General features: G+C 41.4%; 1 protein-coding gene across 1 annotated transcript in view; it reads left to right on the top strand.

Annotated features, from left to right (window-relative positions):
* PCSK1 (proprotein convertase subtilisin/kexin type 1) overlaps positions 1-10,135 on the top strand; it is a 46,270-nt gene extending 36,135 nt beyond the window's left edge. The window contains exons 11-14 of the mRNA XM_010831952.1: positions 1,316-1,473; positions 2,787-2,920; positions 4,686-4,847; positions 7,154-10,135. Of these exons, the coding sequence (XP_010830254.1) occupies positions 1,316-1,473; positions 2,787-2,920; positions 4,686-4,847; positions 7,154-7,531 (832 nt within the window). The 3' untranslated portion in view covers positions 7,532-10,135. The remainder of the gene's footprint in view (positions 1-1,315; positions 1,474-2,786; positions 2,921-4,685; positions 4,848-7,153) is intronic.
* Positions 10,136-13,500: the final 3,365 nt, after the last annotated feature.

Genomic DNA, 13,500 nt, shown 5'->3' with positions numbered 1-13,500 from the left:
AACACCACAGTTCAAAAGCATCGATTCTTTGGTGCTCAGCCTTCTTCACAGTCCAACTGTCACATCCATACATGACCACAGGAAAAACCATAGCCTTGACTAAACGAACCTTTGTTGGCAAAGTAATGTCTCTGCTTTTGAATATGCTATCTAGGTTGGTCATAACTTTCCTTCCAAGGAGTAAGTGTCTTTTAATATCATGGCTGCAGTCACCATCTGCAGTGATTTTGGAGCCCAGAAAAATAAAGTCTGACACTGTTTCCACTGTTTCCCCATCTATTTCTCATGAAGTGGTGGGACCGGATGCCATGATCTTCATTTTCTGAATGTCGAGCTTTCAGCCAACTTTTTCACTCTCCACTTTCACTTTCATCAAGAGGCTTTTGAGTTCCTCTTCACTTTGGTAGTTTTATTTTTTAAGGAAGTTTCATATTGTTTTACATACTGGCTGTGCCATTTTGCATTCCCACCAATTGTGCAAGAGCTCCAATTTCTCCACATCCTCACCAACACTTGTCTTTTCTTATCTTTTTTATCTTTATTTTTTTTAAGTAATAGTCATCCTGATCTTGATAGGTATCTTGATTTGGGTCTTGATTTGAATTTCCCTGATGATTAGTTACTGTGAACTTTGTCCCCCGCCCCCCACATATCTATTGGCCATTTGTATGTCTTCTTTGGAGAAATGTCTATTCAGATTCTCAGCTCATTGTTTGAATCAGATTGTTAGGATTTTTGCTATTAAGTTATAGGAGTTCTTGTGTATTTTAGAGATTAGCCGTTTATCACGTATTGTCTACTGTTCTTAGGCTGCCTTTTCAGTCTGTTTCCTTTGCTGTGCAGAGGCTTTTTGATGTGGTCCTACTTGTTTATTTTTATTTATCTTTTGCTGCCTGTGCTCTTATTGTCATATCCATTAAATCACTGCCAAGACCAAGATCGTGAAACTTTGTCCCTATGTTTTCTTCTAGAAGTTTTACAGTTTCAGGTCTAATGGGTGGGTTTATTTCTGGGTTTCTACTCTGCTCTGTTTATCTGTATGTATGCGTGCTGGCATGCTCAGTCCTGACTCTTTGAGACCCTATGGACTATAGCTTGCCAGGCTCCTCTGTCCTTGGATTTTCCAGGCAAGATTACTGGAATGGCTTGCCATTTCCTCCTTCAGAGATTTACCGGTCTGTCTTCATGGGGTTCTACTCATAACAGAGATAACACGCCTAGCCGAGTATCTACTTAAGAGTGCTGTGTACACATTTCCATAAAATGTAAGGAAGAGATGCAACTTTGTTCACTGATGATTCTTTAATGTATTTAGAGCCCTGAAAGCTAATGGAGAAGTCATCATAGAAATTCCAACAAGAGCTTGTGAAGGTCAAGAAAATGCTATCAAGTCACTGGAACATGTGCAATTTGAAGCAACAATTGAATATTCCCGCAGAGGAGACCTTCATGTCACCCTCACTTCGGCCGCTGGTAAGTTTAAAAAAAAAAAAATTCAATTTATTCTAAACTATGTGTTTAAATTTTTAAGCATAAATTAAATGATTTCAAATCGATGATTGATTTTTGCTTATATATAGGCCTAAGTCTTTCAATAGATACTTTCACGACTTAAAAAATATGCTTTATTTTTTTTTGGCATCAGAACTCTATCTACCCTGTTTATTTCAACTGATCTTTAGATAAGCGAAGAATGACATTTACTCAGATAATACCAATTAATAAACCCTCTGAGTTATGCATTTTGAAACTGTGTTCATTTTCCCACGTCACTGATCCATATCATTCATTTCTCTCATTAGTGAAAGTTAGTCTAATAATTAAACTGACAGATACATCAGACACATCCAAGGAATTAATTTAAAAACTGAGAATTCTGATCTATGCGAGTTGAGAAGACTAAAGAAATTTTCCACAATTACATGATTAAGGGTATATGATATGATATATTATTTGTCCTTTCCTGAAAAGTTACTAAATCAAACAAGATCATGGGTGGTAGTTTGTGAAATATAAGCTACAGTCCAACTAGGAGAAGCTGTCCCAATCCTTTTTTATACTTTAATAGGATTCAAGTGACTAAATTCAATTCCTATAAGTGATGTATGAAAAAGATGAGCTATCTCTATAACATCCTTCTAGAATATGAACTTACTAGAGGTTTGGAGCTGGCTTTGTTAATTTTGGAAATGTGCTTTCTTAATATCTAGGAACTGGCCCCAAATACTGGTAGAATGCTTTTTTACTGACATTTTCTCTTGAAAATATTTACTGATCTATAGAGAACTTGGATGTGAAAATTTACAATAACTCTTACTAGGAATTTTTATATCAAAAGATATTAGTAAATTATACGTGGTTTTAGTATGTCTATGCTACATTATAGACCCAGGAACCTATTAAATTTAAAAATTTTTCTCTTAAATTTCAAAATGATAGTTCCATTAATATGTATGTTAGGTCTCTGACCCTCTTCTTCAATGTAGTTCATAAGCATAGTTCTCTGAGTTCTCCTTATTCAAATAAACCTTATTCAATATATCCAGCCATTATGTATTTTTCTAGGATATTTACTGAGAACTTATTATATGCCAGGCAATGCACTACGTACTGGGAATAAACCTTTTTTTCCCTTGGGCATGTTGCCATCCTGGCATTATATTCAAAGGGAAATTAAGAAGGCTTATGTCTCCCTGCTTTCTTTTTCAGTTATCAAACGCTGGAGTGCGTCCTGCTATCGGTTCTGTCAGGACACACATTAACTTGTGTTTCTTGCATGAAAACAGGAACCAGCACCGTACTGTTGGCTGAAAGAGAGCGGGACACCTCTCCCAATGGCTTTAAGAACTGGGACTTCATGTCTGTTCACACGTGGGGAGAGAACCCCATAGGCACTTGGACTTTGCGAATTGCAGACATGGTAAGTATGAATGAAAGGCTACTGACCCACAAACTCACTTTTAAACACTCAGAAGCACTTTTAAAGTTAGCCCAACAGTAAGGACCCAAAGGAACTTTGATCACTCCTTAGAGAGGCCAAGGAGAAGGTATATATGTTTTAAGCTCTGCCCACTTGGCTATAAAAATAATAATTAAAAAAAAAAAATTAGGCACCAGCCATGTAAGAAGGAAGAAAAAACATTTGGATACACATCGTGACAGACTGTGGGACAAATGTTTCCACGTCAGAACACAGCCAGCCACGTGAGCTACTCAGATACCAGAATCAGCTGTATTTACAAGCATGGCTGTAAATACTACACCAGCTTTACTATGACACTCTGCTGGGGTCAAGGCTCCCCAGGTGGTGCTAGTGGTAAAGAATCTGCCTATCAATGCAGGAGATGCAAGGGATGGGGGTTCCTTTCCTGGGTCAGGAGCATCCCCTGGACTAGGAAGTGGCAACCCACTCCAGTATTCTTGCCTGGAAAATTTCATGGACAGAGGAGCCTGGGAAGCTACAGGTCATGAGGTTGCAAAGAGGTTGCAAAGAGTTATGACTGAGTGACTAACATCTGCTGGGGTCATATAAAGAAACTCTTAACAATATTACCACAGTGGTTATTTAGAAGTAGTTTACTTGTTAGACAAGATATTTTATTTAACATGATTTTTTTGTTTTATTTCAGTTATGAAACAAGCAAAAGTATTTCTCAGTTTTCTTTGTTTGCTAACACTCTGATATTCTTCTATAATTGTAACAGTCCCTAAATATAGTGTCGGAGCAAAATTCAAATTCAGTTGAGTCATTTATTTTTATATCATTTCTCCAGCATTTTCTATAGGTGAGCATATAAATGAATGGTGTTTCGGGTTCAAGTTCTCCAGAGCTAGCAGTGTTATAAGTATCAGTAGCACCAGATTTAATGTCTAGACAACTTTTCAAAAATAAATGATTTTAAATCCTTGAAGATGTCAATTAAATTAATAGAAATTCTACAGTCATTGTTACTTTTTTCTCCAAGAATAGCTTTCACCTAAAGACTGTTAAAATTGTGATTTAGCCATGGAAGTGGTAAAAATTTCTGCTCTCATACGGGGCAGAAGAAAACGTTTTTAGTTGATGGTTCTGTTCCTGAAGTTGGCCTCCATTCTTTAACTCAATGTCACCACAAGGAAACTAAGAAAATCTGTTAACCAAGATGGGACTGTTTTATATCAAGTTTGCAAAATCTGGCTACAGTTTTAGAGTTTGTTTGGTTTTTTTTTAGATATTTTAGATTTTAGCACATTATTTTTAACATAATTGTCGAGCCTGTAAAAATTATTATTCCCACAAATATACAGTTCTTAAGGACTGCTCAGTGTTGAAGGCTATTTATAATACTCTAGACTTTCATTCCAATGGAATGTTTCTACAAGTTGATAATTGGTAAATATAATTCCCATTATATAAGGTACTGTCAACTTTTCAAGAACACACGCAATATAGAAAAGAAGGTTCACACAGAGAGTTCTCCTTTATAAATTAAAAACAACCAGTTTGTAAATCTCTGAACCTGTCAACTACTCGTTTTCATCGCAAGAGTGAGTCTACTGGTTTATGTCTTTGTACACAGAGCTCTACACATGGAATGCACAGAATTTGAGTTAGGTTTTCACTATAAAATCTCTCAGCTATCTTGAAGCCGTGTGTTTTATACTGCTCAGAACACACACTAACATTATGTATGCTTATTCGTTAGTCTGGAAGAATGCAAAACGAAGGAAGAATCGTGACCTGGAAGCTGATCCTGCACGGGACCTCTTCCCAGCCAGAGCACATGAAACAGCCCCGGGTGTACACGTCTTACAACACCGTGCAGAACGACCGAAGAGGCGTGGAGAAGGTGGTGGACTCTGGGGAGGTCCGTGCGGCTCTGTTCTTCCTGGCATGCTCTTCTCTGAACTGGGCTTCCCAGGTGGTGCTAGTGGTAAAGGACCTGCCTGCCAGTGCGGGAGACATAAGAGATGTGGGTTCAATCCCCCGGTCAGGAAGATCCCCTGGAGGAGGGCAGGGCAACCCACTCTAGGATTCTTGCCTGGAGAATCCCATGGACAGAGGAGCCTGGTGGGCTACGGTCCATAGGGTCACAAAGACCTGGACATGACTGAAGCGGCTTAGCATGCACGCGCAATCAACAATGTAGTGGGTGAACCTGCCCCTTTTAGGCAGGAAGTGAGTTAAAAAATGGGTTGGGAGGAAAGGGAGTAGAAGTGAACTTTATTTTTGATAGAAAATTGTCTCACTTCTTCTTTTATCCAAAATTTAGAAATTAAAATGAATGAATTCAATATTATTCAATTCTTGAACATGAATTTTCTCCATTTAGAACAGTATCAAATTTTAAAGAAAGCTATCTTTTTGTAGGCTCACATATACCTAATGTTTGTATTGCACCTAGTTTTAAAGGATTTTCCACACTGTCTCATTTAACTTATAATGCTTATAACCTAAAAAGGATAGATCTCAGTATGTTCATTTTACAGAAAGAAGACCAAGGGTCAAGTGACCAAATCATGCACGCTTCTCTTTACTAATTCCTTAACTGATGCTTCTTGGTAACTCCAAGGGGAGCTACAGAATCCCGGTTTTTCTCAGAAACTTGCTGAGGAAAGCTTAAGTCAGTCAGTTACATTCCCAGGTCTCAGCCAGAAGCCACTGGCTTCTCCCTTATCAGATGGTGGGCAGAAAACACATTTTCTTTATCTGTGTGTCCCCCCAGGCCTCTGGCACTGTGCCTCAGATCGTAGCAGGTAGGTTATCAGAGTTTCCAGGACGACCTTCCCTGAACAGGCCTGGCTCTGTGACGGGTGTTTTGGAAGATACAAAGACATTCTTTATTCAAGAAAGGTATAAACTAGCTGTGTGAAGGCCTCAGCTCATATTCTAGCCCCATTTACATTCTGCAAAATAGCTTCCGCTGGGGCCCTATCCCAGAGGCCTCCTCATCACAGTCCTGGAGGCAGGGGGCGCCCTGCAGGAAATTTTCCTCCAAGATTCCCTAAGGGGTATTAACAGAGCCCTTTGATTGTTAAGGACTTCCCTGGTGGCTCAGATGGTAAAATGTCGGCCTACAATGCAGGCGACCTGGGTTCAATCCCTGGGTTGGGAAGATCTGGAGAAGGAAATGCCAACCCACTCCGGTACTCTTGCCTGGAAAATCCCATGGACGGAGGAGCCTGGTGGGCTATAGTCTATGGGATCACAAAGAGCTGGACACGACTGAGCAACTTCACTTTCACTTTTCTTTTGATTGTTAAAATAGTGAAATAGTTCCACAACAGGTGACCAAGAAACGCTTCTCTGATCTCTCCAGTGCCCCCCTTTCCTAGACCACTGCCTGAGTCTCTTCCCAGACCCTTTCTGACAATTCAACAGCTGGAAGGGCAGCTCCTAACAGAGCAAGAGGCCTCCAGAGAGCTGCCACACAACAGCATTACTGGTGCCTCTGCAGGAGTTCCTGCCTGTCTTATCAGCAGCTCCTTCCCAAAACATGAATGGGAGGAAAGGAAGTGCCACACTGTTGATTTTCCATACGATAAGACCATACTGTCTTTTACAACTAACTTTTCCATCCAGAACTTAAGACTTTAAAGTAAAATAAAATTAAAAAAAAATAAAAAAATTATATATATGATAAAAAAAAAGACATTAAAGTGAATGAATTCAGTGTTATTAAATAACATGCATTCTACTATAGCAGGCCGAAAAGCAAAGGAAACCAACAGGTACGCGCACTCACCTACATCATCCCATTTAGACTTCAAAACCCACAAGAAACGGAGGAATTCTTCCTGCCATATGACAGGGGAAGTTCAGGGAGAACTTCCTCTGAACTTCCCCACTTAAAAAGGTGCCAAAGCCCCTGGAGAAGGGCAAGGCTACTCATTCCAGTATGCTGGCCTGGAGAATTCCATAGACTGGATAGTCCATGGGGTCACAAAGAGTCAGACATGACTGAGTGACTCTTATTTCACTTCGCTTCAAAGATGAATTAGTGAATGGGAAAATGCAGACTGAAACCCCAGTTAGTATGAGTCCAAGCTTTGCACTCTCTCTGCTCCCCAGACAGCCTCGTGAGGGACAGGCAGTGGGTGTGTGTTGTAGCTGCCTTGCTGGCTCCTAAATAACGAGCTTTCTCCCCTTGGCCGGTGGCTTTCTGTGTTTCAGGAGCAGCCTACACAAGAGGGCCTGGATGAGAACGCTCAGGCATCCCAAAGCCCCAGCGGCAGTGGAGTCGGGGGCAGAAGGGATGAGCTGGCAGAGGGCGCCCCTTCTGAGGCCATGCTGAGACTCCTGCAGAGCGCTTTCAGCAAAAACTCACCCTCAAAGCAATCACCAAAAAAGCCCCCAAGTGCGAAGCCCAACATCCCTTACGAAAACTTCTATGAAGCCCTGGAAAGGCTGAACAAACCCTCCCAGCTTAAAGACTCTGAGGACAGTCTGTATAACGACTATGTTGATGGCTTCTACAACACGAAACCTTACAAGCACAGGGACGACCGGCTGCTCCAAGCTCTGGTGGACCTTCTGAGGGAGGAAAATTAAAATGCGTGCTGGTCCGAAGCTGGAGATAGTCACGCTTCTTCCTTCCCCCTTAGATTTTGCCTGTGTCTGAAGTGGGTGTTTTGTCATTGATTCTTCTGCTTCTAATATCCTTTGTGGTACTTTTTCTTTTTCTCCCTAAACTGGATATTTGAAAGCTAGGAGCTCAAGCAGTAAATCCAACTTCCTGAATTGATTGCACAAAGCACGTCTTCCCTGCTTGCACAAGTCAAATGTTTTGTTCTTTCTGGGGCCACAGTTCACACCTGGTCCTCATACCACACGAGAACGCCTACTCGGGCCTCCCATTTCATGTCTCAAAATAAAAGGTACACAGGGCAACAGATTACTTTGAAAAAGCAACCTGCAAAAAAAAATGAGAGGAAGGAAGACAGTTTCTAATAGCTTGTCCCCTGTCTTTGCCATACGATTCTTCAAATTTTGATGCCAAAGAAGGACTTGGAAAGTCTCTAATGAAGGAGCTCTTAATTAGATTCATATCCCAGGCTTTTCTGCTCCAAAGTGCTGCTCATTCAGGAAGAGGCCGTTAGGTCACTTTGGGGAAAGGCTGGGTTATTCAGATCCGGAAACAGGCCTCAAACCCTGCACTGGCTGGTGTGAGCAGTTTCAGAATATTCTTTGCTTGGTGTACCATGGAGAGGCCTCCATGGATCTGAAGGTGACTGCGACTCAGGCTGTGAGTGCTGGCCTTCCTCTCTTCCCCCTCACATTCTCCTTTCTCAGCCACAGACTAAATACTGAGAGAGCTATTGATACCACTTTCTTAGAACAAGCTTGTATTAGGGACTTGGCCAATTCCTAGTCATAATTTTTGTTTTAAATGGTCATAACAGGAAATCACCACTCATAACATGGAAAAGCAATGTAATAAGAGGAACATGTTCATCATAGGGAGAGCCAATGGAAGGTTTTGTTGTGTTTTAAACTACATTCATTAGAGCAGGTTTTTCTGGATCTTTGAGTTTATGTTCTTTGACACCGAAGGCGCTTCTCCAGTCTTACGGATGATAGTCTCCAAATTCTCAAATTGTTTCCAAGCTTCAACTCAGAGGACACAGGCTGGCCGCCCACAGGCAGCATCTGACCCTCAGCTAGATTTTGTTTGGCATGTTAAATGTTTTAAAAATGGGAGTGATTATTGGAACTGTAAGATTTCACATAAAACCTGACTGTCAGATGCATCTTCCCTCACAGCAGCAGCTGACCGGAGCTGAGTAGCAGCTGCCGAGCAGTTACAGACTTGGACACACGTCCCATGGTACCCTCTCCACCCATGCTGCTTATCACGGCCGCCTAACCGGCACGCGTTCATTAGGCATTTGATTTTGCCTATTCCTGCACTAAACGAACATGCACAGTGTAAAGGCATTAGGGAAAAAATATCCCCAACTTCTTTCAGGTAGGAGCTGTATGATAATCAATAATTACAAGAATTTGTCATGATCTAATTTATTGGCCAAAAAAGAAAAGGTATTTTAGACCCTTGAAAATACCCCTGAAATCTTGTTTTACTTACGTGTTTTATCTCACCTCACCCAGATGCTCACATATTCTAATTCATGAATTGGCCAAGGCCCTAGTTTCTCGCTCTCACAAAGGCTCCAGTCACTGACAGTACTGGCATTCTCCCACTCAGTCGGCTGTTTGCGATCCTTCCATGAAGTCTGAACTTCATTAGGCTGCTGGACCAGGAAGAGAACGCCACTGAAGTAGATCAGGGGAAACCTAGGGTCTGTCACTTGCTTTAAAGTGAATTTGGTAAGACAGACTTTCACCCCCGATTGTGCAGAATGAGGGTATTTCTAGAGCAATACGCACGATGTATTGAGGATGTCCCCCTGAAGGAATGGCAGTATCTCTCTATCATGGAGGTATCACATGTTGTATGATTCACAGTGTTAAATAGAATTTTGGAAAACTGCAGCACATCAAAAAGTATTACATAAAGCTGAAAAGTACCAGAGAGTTACAATGAAAAAAAAAATAACTAAGTTTTCAATGAGTTAAAAATAAATCAATGAAAAAATAAAGCTAAGGCCCAGAGAGGCCAATAAAAAATGACAGATGAAAACACCTCCTGACCCCATTCCCAAACTAGTGCTAATTTGTATGAAGCTTTCTTTTTCATCCTTCTAACAGTATCTTTTTCTGGTTAAAACCCCAACCAACCATTGGACCATAGCCAAAGGTTCAATCAAGAGAAGCTTTAATAGTTAAATAAAGTCATGTTTGAATGTTTCCAACATGGAACACATTGTTCAGACTTGAAATATTTTTGTCAGTCTTTCTTAGTACCTGTGTGGATTTTTGTGAAAATGTAAAAAGAAGAAACTTATATAATATTTCCCTCAGAATTTTAAACTATATTTTCTTTACAGGTATTTGTAATGCTTTACCAAATGCTTTTATCAAACAGAATTTTAAAAGGCATAATAAATTATATTAAAAACCAAAATTTTCCTGAGAGTAAAAACATTTCATCCAATAAAATATTTTTGAAAGGCATGTTCCTCTGTCAGTGAGAAAAAAAAAAGTGTAATATGTATATGTTGTGGTATTAAAAGTGACATTTGTCTCATAAACTAATATAATGTGTAGCTGAGTTTAACATGTGTGATCTTAGCATTTTTAAAGGAACTCCCACATTATACGCTTGATGTATTAACCAGAATATGTACAATATGCTTATAAATCTGAAGAATAAATGGTTCCTCACTAAGGCAAAAAGAAAAAAGAAGCTTATGTTTCCAACAAAAACAGGATCTCCTTCTCTTATTATATTTCCTAAATGAACTGTAAAAACTAAAAGGCGAAGGTTTACATTAAGTTCACTGGGCTTTCTTAAAGGCAATTTAAGAATCTACTTTAACAGGTATATTTCTCCTTGCTTTAGAGGCCAGTCTTTCACTTTCTTTTTCTTTTGACAACACACAAAGTTGTGTGACAGCATTAACTGAAATGCTGAGGAAAAAAATAATAACTACAGGGACAGCATGTGAGAGCAGTCATTTGCAACAGTTTACTAATTGTGACTTTGTTTACCAGCCGGATTACAGCAACTCAGCATTAAATTCTTCTCAGGGGCCCCTCGTCAGAAGCCCGCTAGTTTCTAATTCTGATCTCCTATTCTCAGCCCATTTTCTTTCCTGCTCCAAACTCTTATTCCAGGATTTTGCACCCACCATTTCAGAATCTGACGCCTTCCTACGCAGAGGTTGGTTCCCCCCCAGACTGCATTCCCCCTTCCTAAGTCATAAATACTCAGTAAAACCAAAATGATTTCTCAAGAATTCCAGAAGGACTATTCAACTTGTTTTTGTTCTCCACATCTAGCCATCTTCAAAGTCTTCCCACCAGGGGGATTAAAGATAGTTTGATTTCTTTGAAATGTCCACTTAGTAAGTCCTGGATTAACCATGCACAGGCTGCAAGTAAAAACACAAATACACACACATGTCTCAAGGACAGACAATTCCTAAATATAAATTTAAACCCAGAAGAAGGAAGCGCATTTCCTAACTGCCTGATAATTTTGCAAGGCTATAACACTAATACACATGATGGTGATTATTATTCACGCTACTCTCTCTGCCCTGGTGGACAGTGTACCTTCGTGGCCTATGGATGCTAAGCTTGATCTGCTTTGGTCAGTGAAATACTAGCAGACAGAAGGCAATCAAGGATCTTAAATCTGTTTGGCTTGTATCTTGCTTTTCAGTGCATCAGTGCTATGAGAAGAGCATGTTTCTGGGAGCTACAGCCCCTTCAGCCTGTTTCCAGAACAAATGTATACAAGGCAGACTCACATTCTGGAGCTAAATCCAGGCAACTCACAGTCTGAAGCAGAGCTGTCCAGATGAGTGCAGCCTAAATAAACTGAACTTGTCACCTTGACAACAGTCTTTGAGTAGTTGGTTACACAGCCTTACTGTATCACAAAATAATGAAAGAAAAAGTTCCACATGTTCATTCCACTACCGATACCCTTTCAAACTGTGCCTTTCTGAGCCTGCTGCTGCTGCTGAGTCGCTTCAGTCGTGTCCGACTCTGTGCGACCCCATAGACGGCAGCCCACCAGGCTCCCCTGTCCCTGGGATTCTCCAGGCAAGAACACTGGAGTGGGTTGCTGTTTCCTTCTCCAATGCATGAAAGTGAAAAGTGAAAGTGAAGTCGCTCAGTCGTGTCTGACTCTTCGCGACCCCCTGGACTGCAGCTCACCAGGCTCCTCCGTCCATGGGATTTTTCCAGGCAAGAGTACTGGAGTGGGGTGCCATTGCCTTCTCCATTCCTGAGCTTAGAGTACAAAAAAGAGCCAGTATTAAGCCATAAACTTCTTAATACTGATCCCAAGGATAAACAAAGACCCTACCCAAGCTCTGAAATTTTCATCTTTAAAGATCTTAGTTCAGCTCCTCCTAAAAGCAGAGCCTCAGACAATGAATGACTGGGTTCAGGTAGTTTATTTAGGAGGTAAACAAAAGCAGAGAGAAAAACTGACTCTCACAAACCTGCAAGGAGTAACACAATGGAGCCACACTGATCATCAGCACAAGACTTCCCAAAGACTAGAATGGATGTTTCAGCTGACAATGGCTTCAGAAGAAGGTAGCTCAGAGCAGACATCTATGCTCCCCTCTCTCCCTCATCCAAAACTGTCACAGTCCACTGGCCTCTCTCAGAAGCTAGATGAAACCCCAGAGTAAGGGAAGAAAACGTGATTGGCTGAGATCAAGTTCATACCACTAATTAGAAAAGCAACTTTTAACAGAAATCAAGTTCTGTCACAAAATAATGAAGAAGCTTTGGCTCACTTCGGTTTTAGCCTGCAATTTGTATAATTTGTATTGCTTGTATATTGCTGCTGCTGCTGCCAAGTCACTTCAGTCGTGGCCGACTCTGTGCGACCCCATAGATGGCAGCCCACCAGGCTCCCCCGTCCCTGGGATTCTCCAGGCAAGAACACTGGAGTGGGTTGCCATTTCCTTCTCCAATGCAGGAAAGTGAAAAGTGAAAATGAAGCCACTCAGTCATGTCTGACTCTTCGCAATCCCATGGACTGCAGCCTACCAGGCTCCTCTGTCCATGGGATTTTGCAGGTAAGAGTACTGGAGTGGGTTGCCATTGCCTTCTCCTAAGTGAGCACTATTCTTGCCTTCCTAGGGACTCTGATGGTAAAGAATCGGTCTGCAATGCAGGATACCTGGGTTTGATCCCTGGATCAGGAAGATCCCCTGGAGCAGGAAATGGCAATCCACTCCAGCATTCCTGCCTGGGAAATCCCATGGACAGAGGAGCCTGGCGGTCTACAGTCCATGGGATCACAAAGAGTCAGATGCAACTGAGTGACTAACACACGCAACCTTATCATCAGTGCATGAAAAAGAGGTGACTATGGCCATTATGTGTCCACCATTCCCAGGGCATGTGCAAAGGAGGCAAAAATCACTTCCTGGTTTCTAAAACCGGCCTCCATTGTATTCCAAACAGTTTGCCCGGAACTCCACAAAGCACTTTCACTCTCATCCACAGCCACACACCCTCTACCTCCATAGAGCCCATGTTGCAGGTATCTTCATTGAACATTTACCTACCTGGGGAAGGGCCCACAGGCTCAAAAAGGGTTCTTGTTCATAGGAGAAGGTAGGGGCAAACAATCTCAGATCTGTTCCTCCAAGGCTATTGTGACTGTTTTCTTCTACCGTTAGCTCTATCGCTGTCTCTTGCAGCCCCAGCATCAGATGACTTATCTGTTTTGATCATCAATCTAGATGATGTTTTGATGTGAGGAGAGTAGCCTCTATGTCTGGTTCTGCCTTATATCCTTGACACTTACTTCTTGCATCATTATTCAGTTCAGTTCAGTTGCTCAGTCTTGTCCAACTCTGTGACCCCATGAATTGCAGCACACCAGGCCTCCCTGTCCATCACCAACTCCCGGAGTTCACTCAGAC

This window comes from Bison bison, unplaced genomic scaffold (assembly GCF_000754665.1).
Source record: "Bison bison bison isolate TAMUID 2011002044 unplaced genomic scaffold, Bison_UMD1.0 scf7180017864533, whole genome shotgun sequence".
Classification (NCBI taxonomy): Eukaryota; Metazoa; Chordata; class Mammalia; order Artiodactyla; family Bovidae; genus Bison; species Bison bison.
Note: the sequence above shows the minus strand (reverse complement) of the source record. Positions and strands in the feature narration are given on the sequence as shown.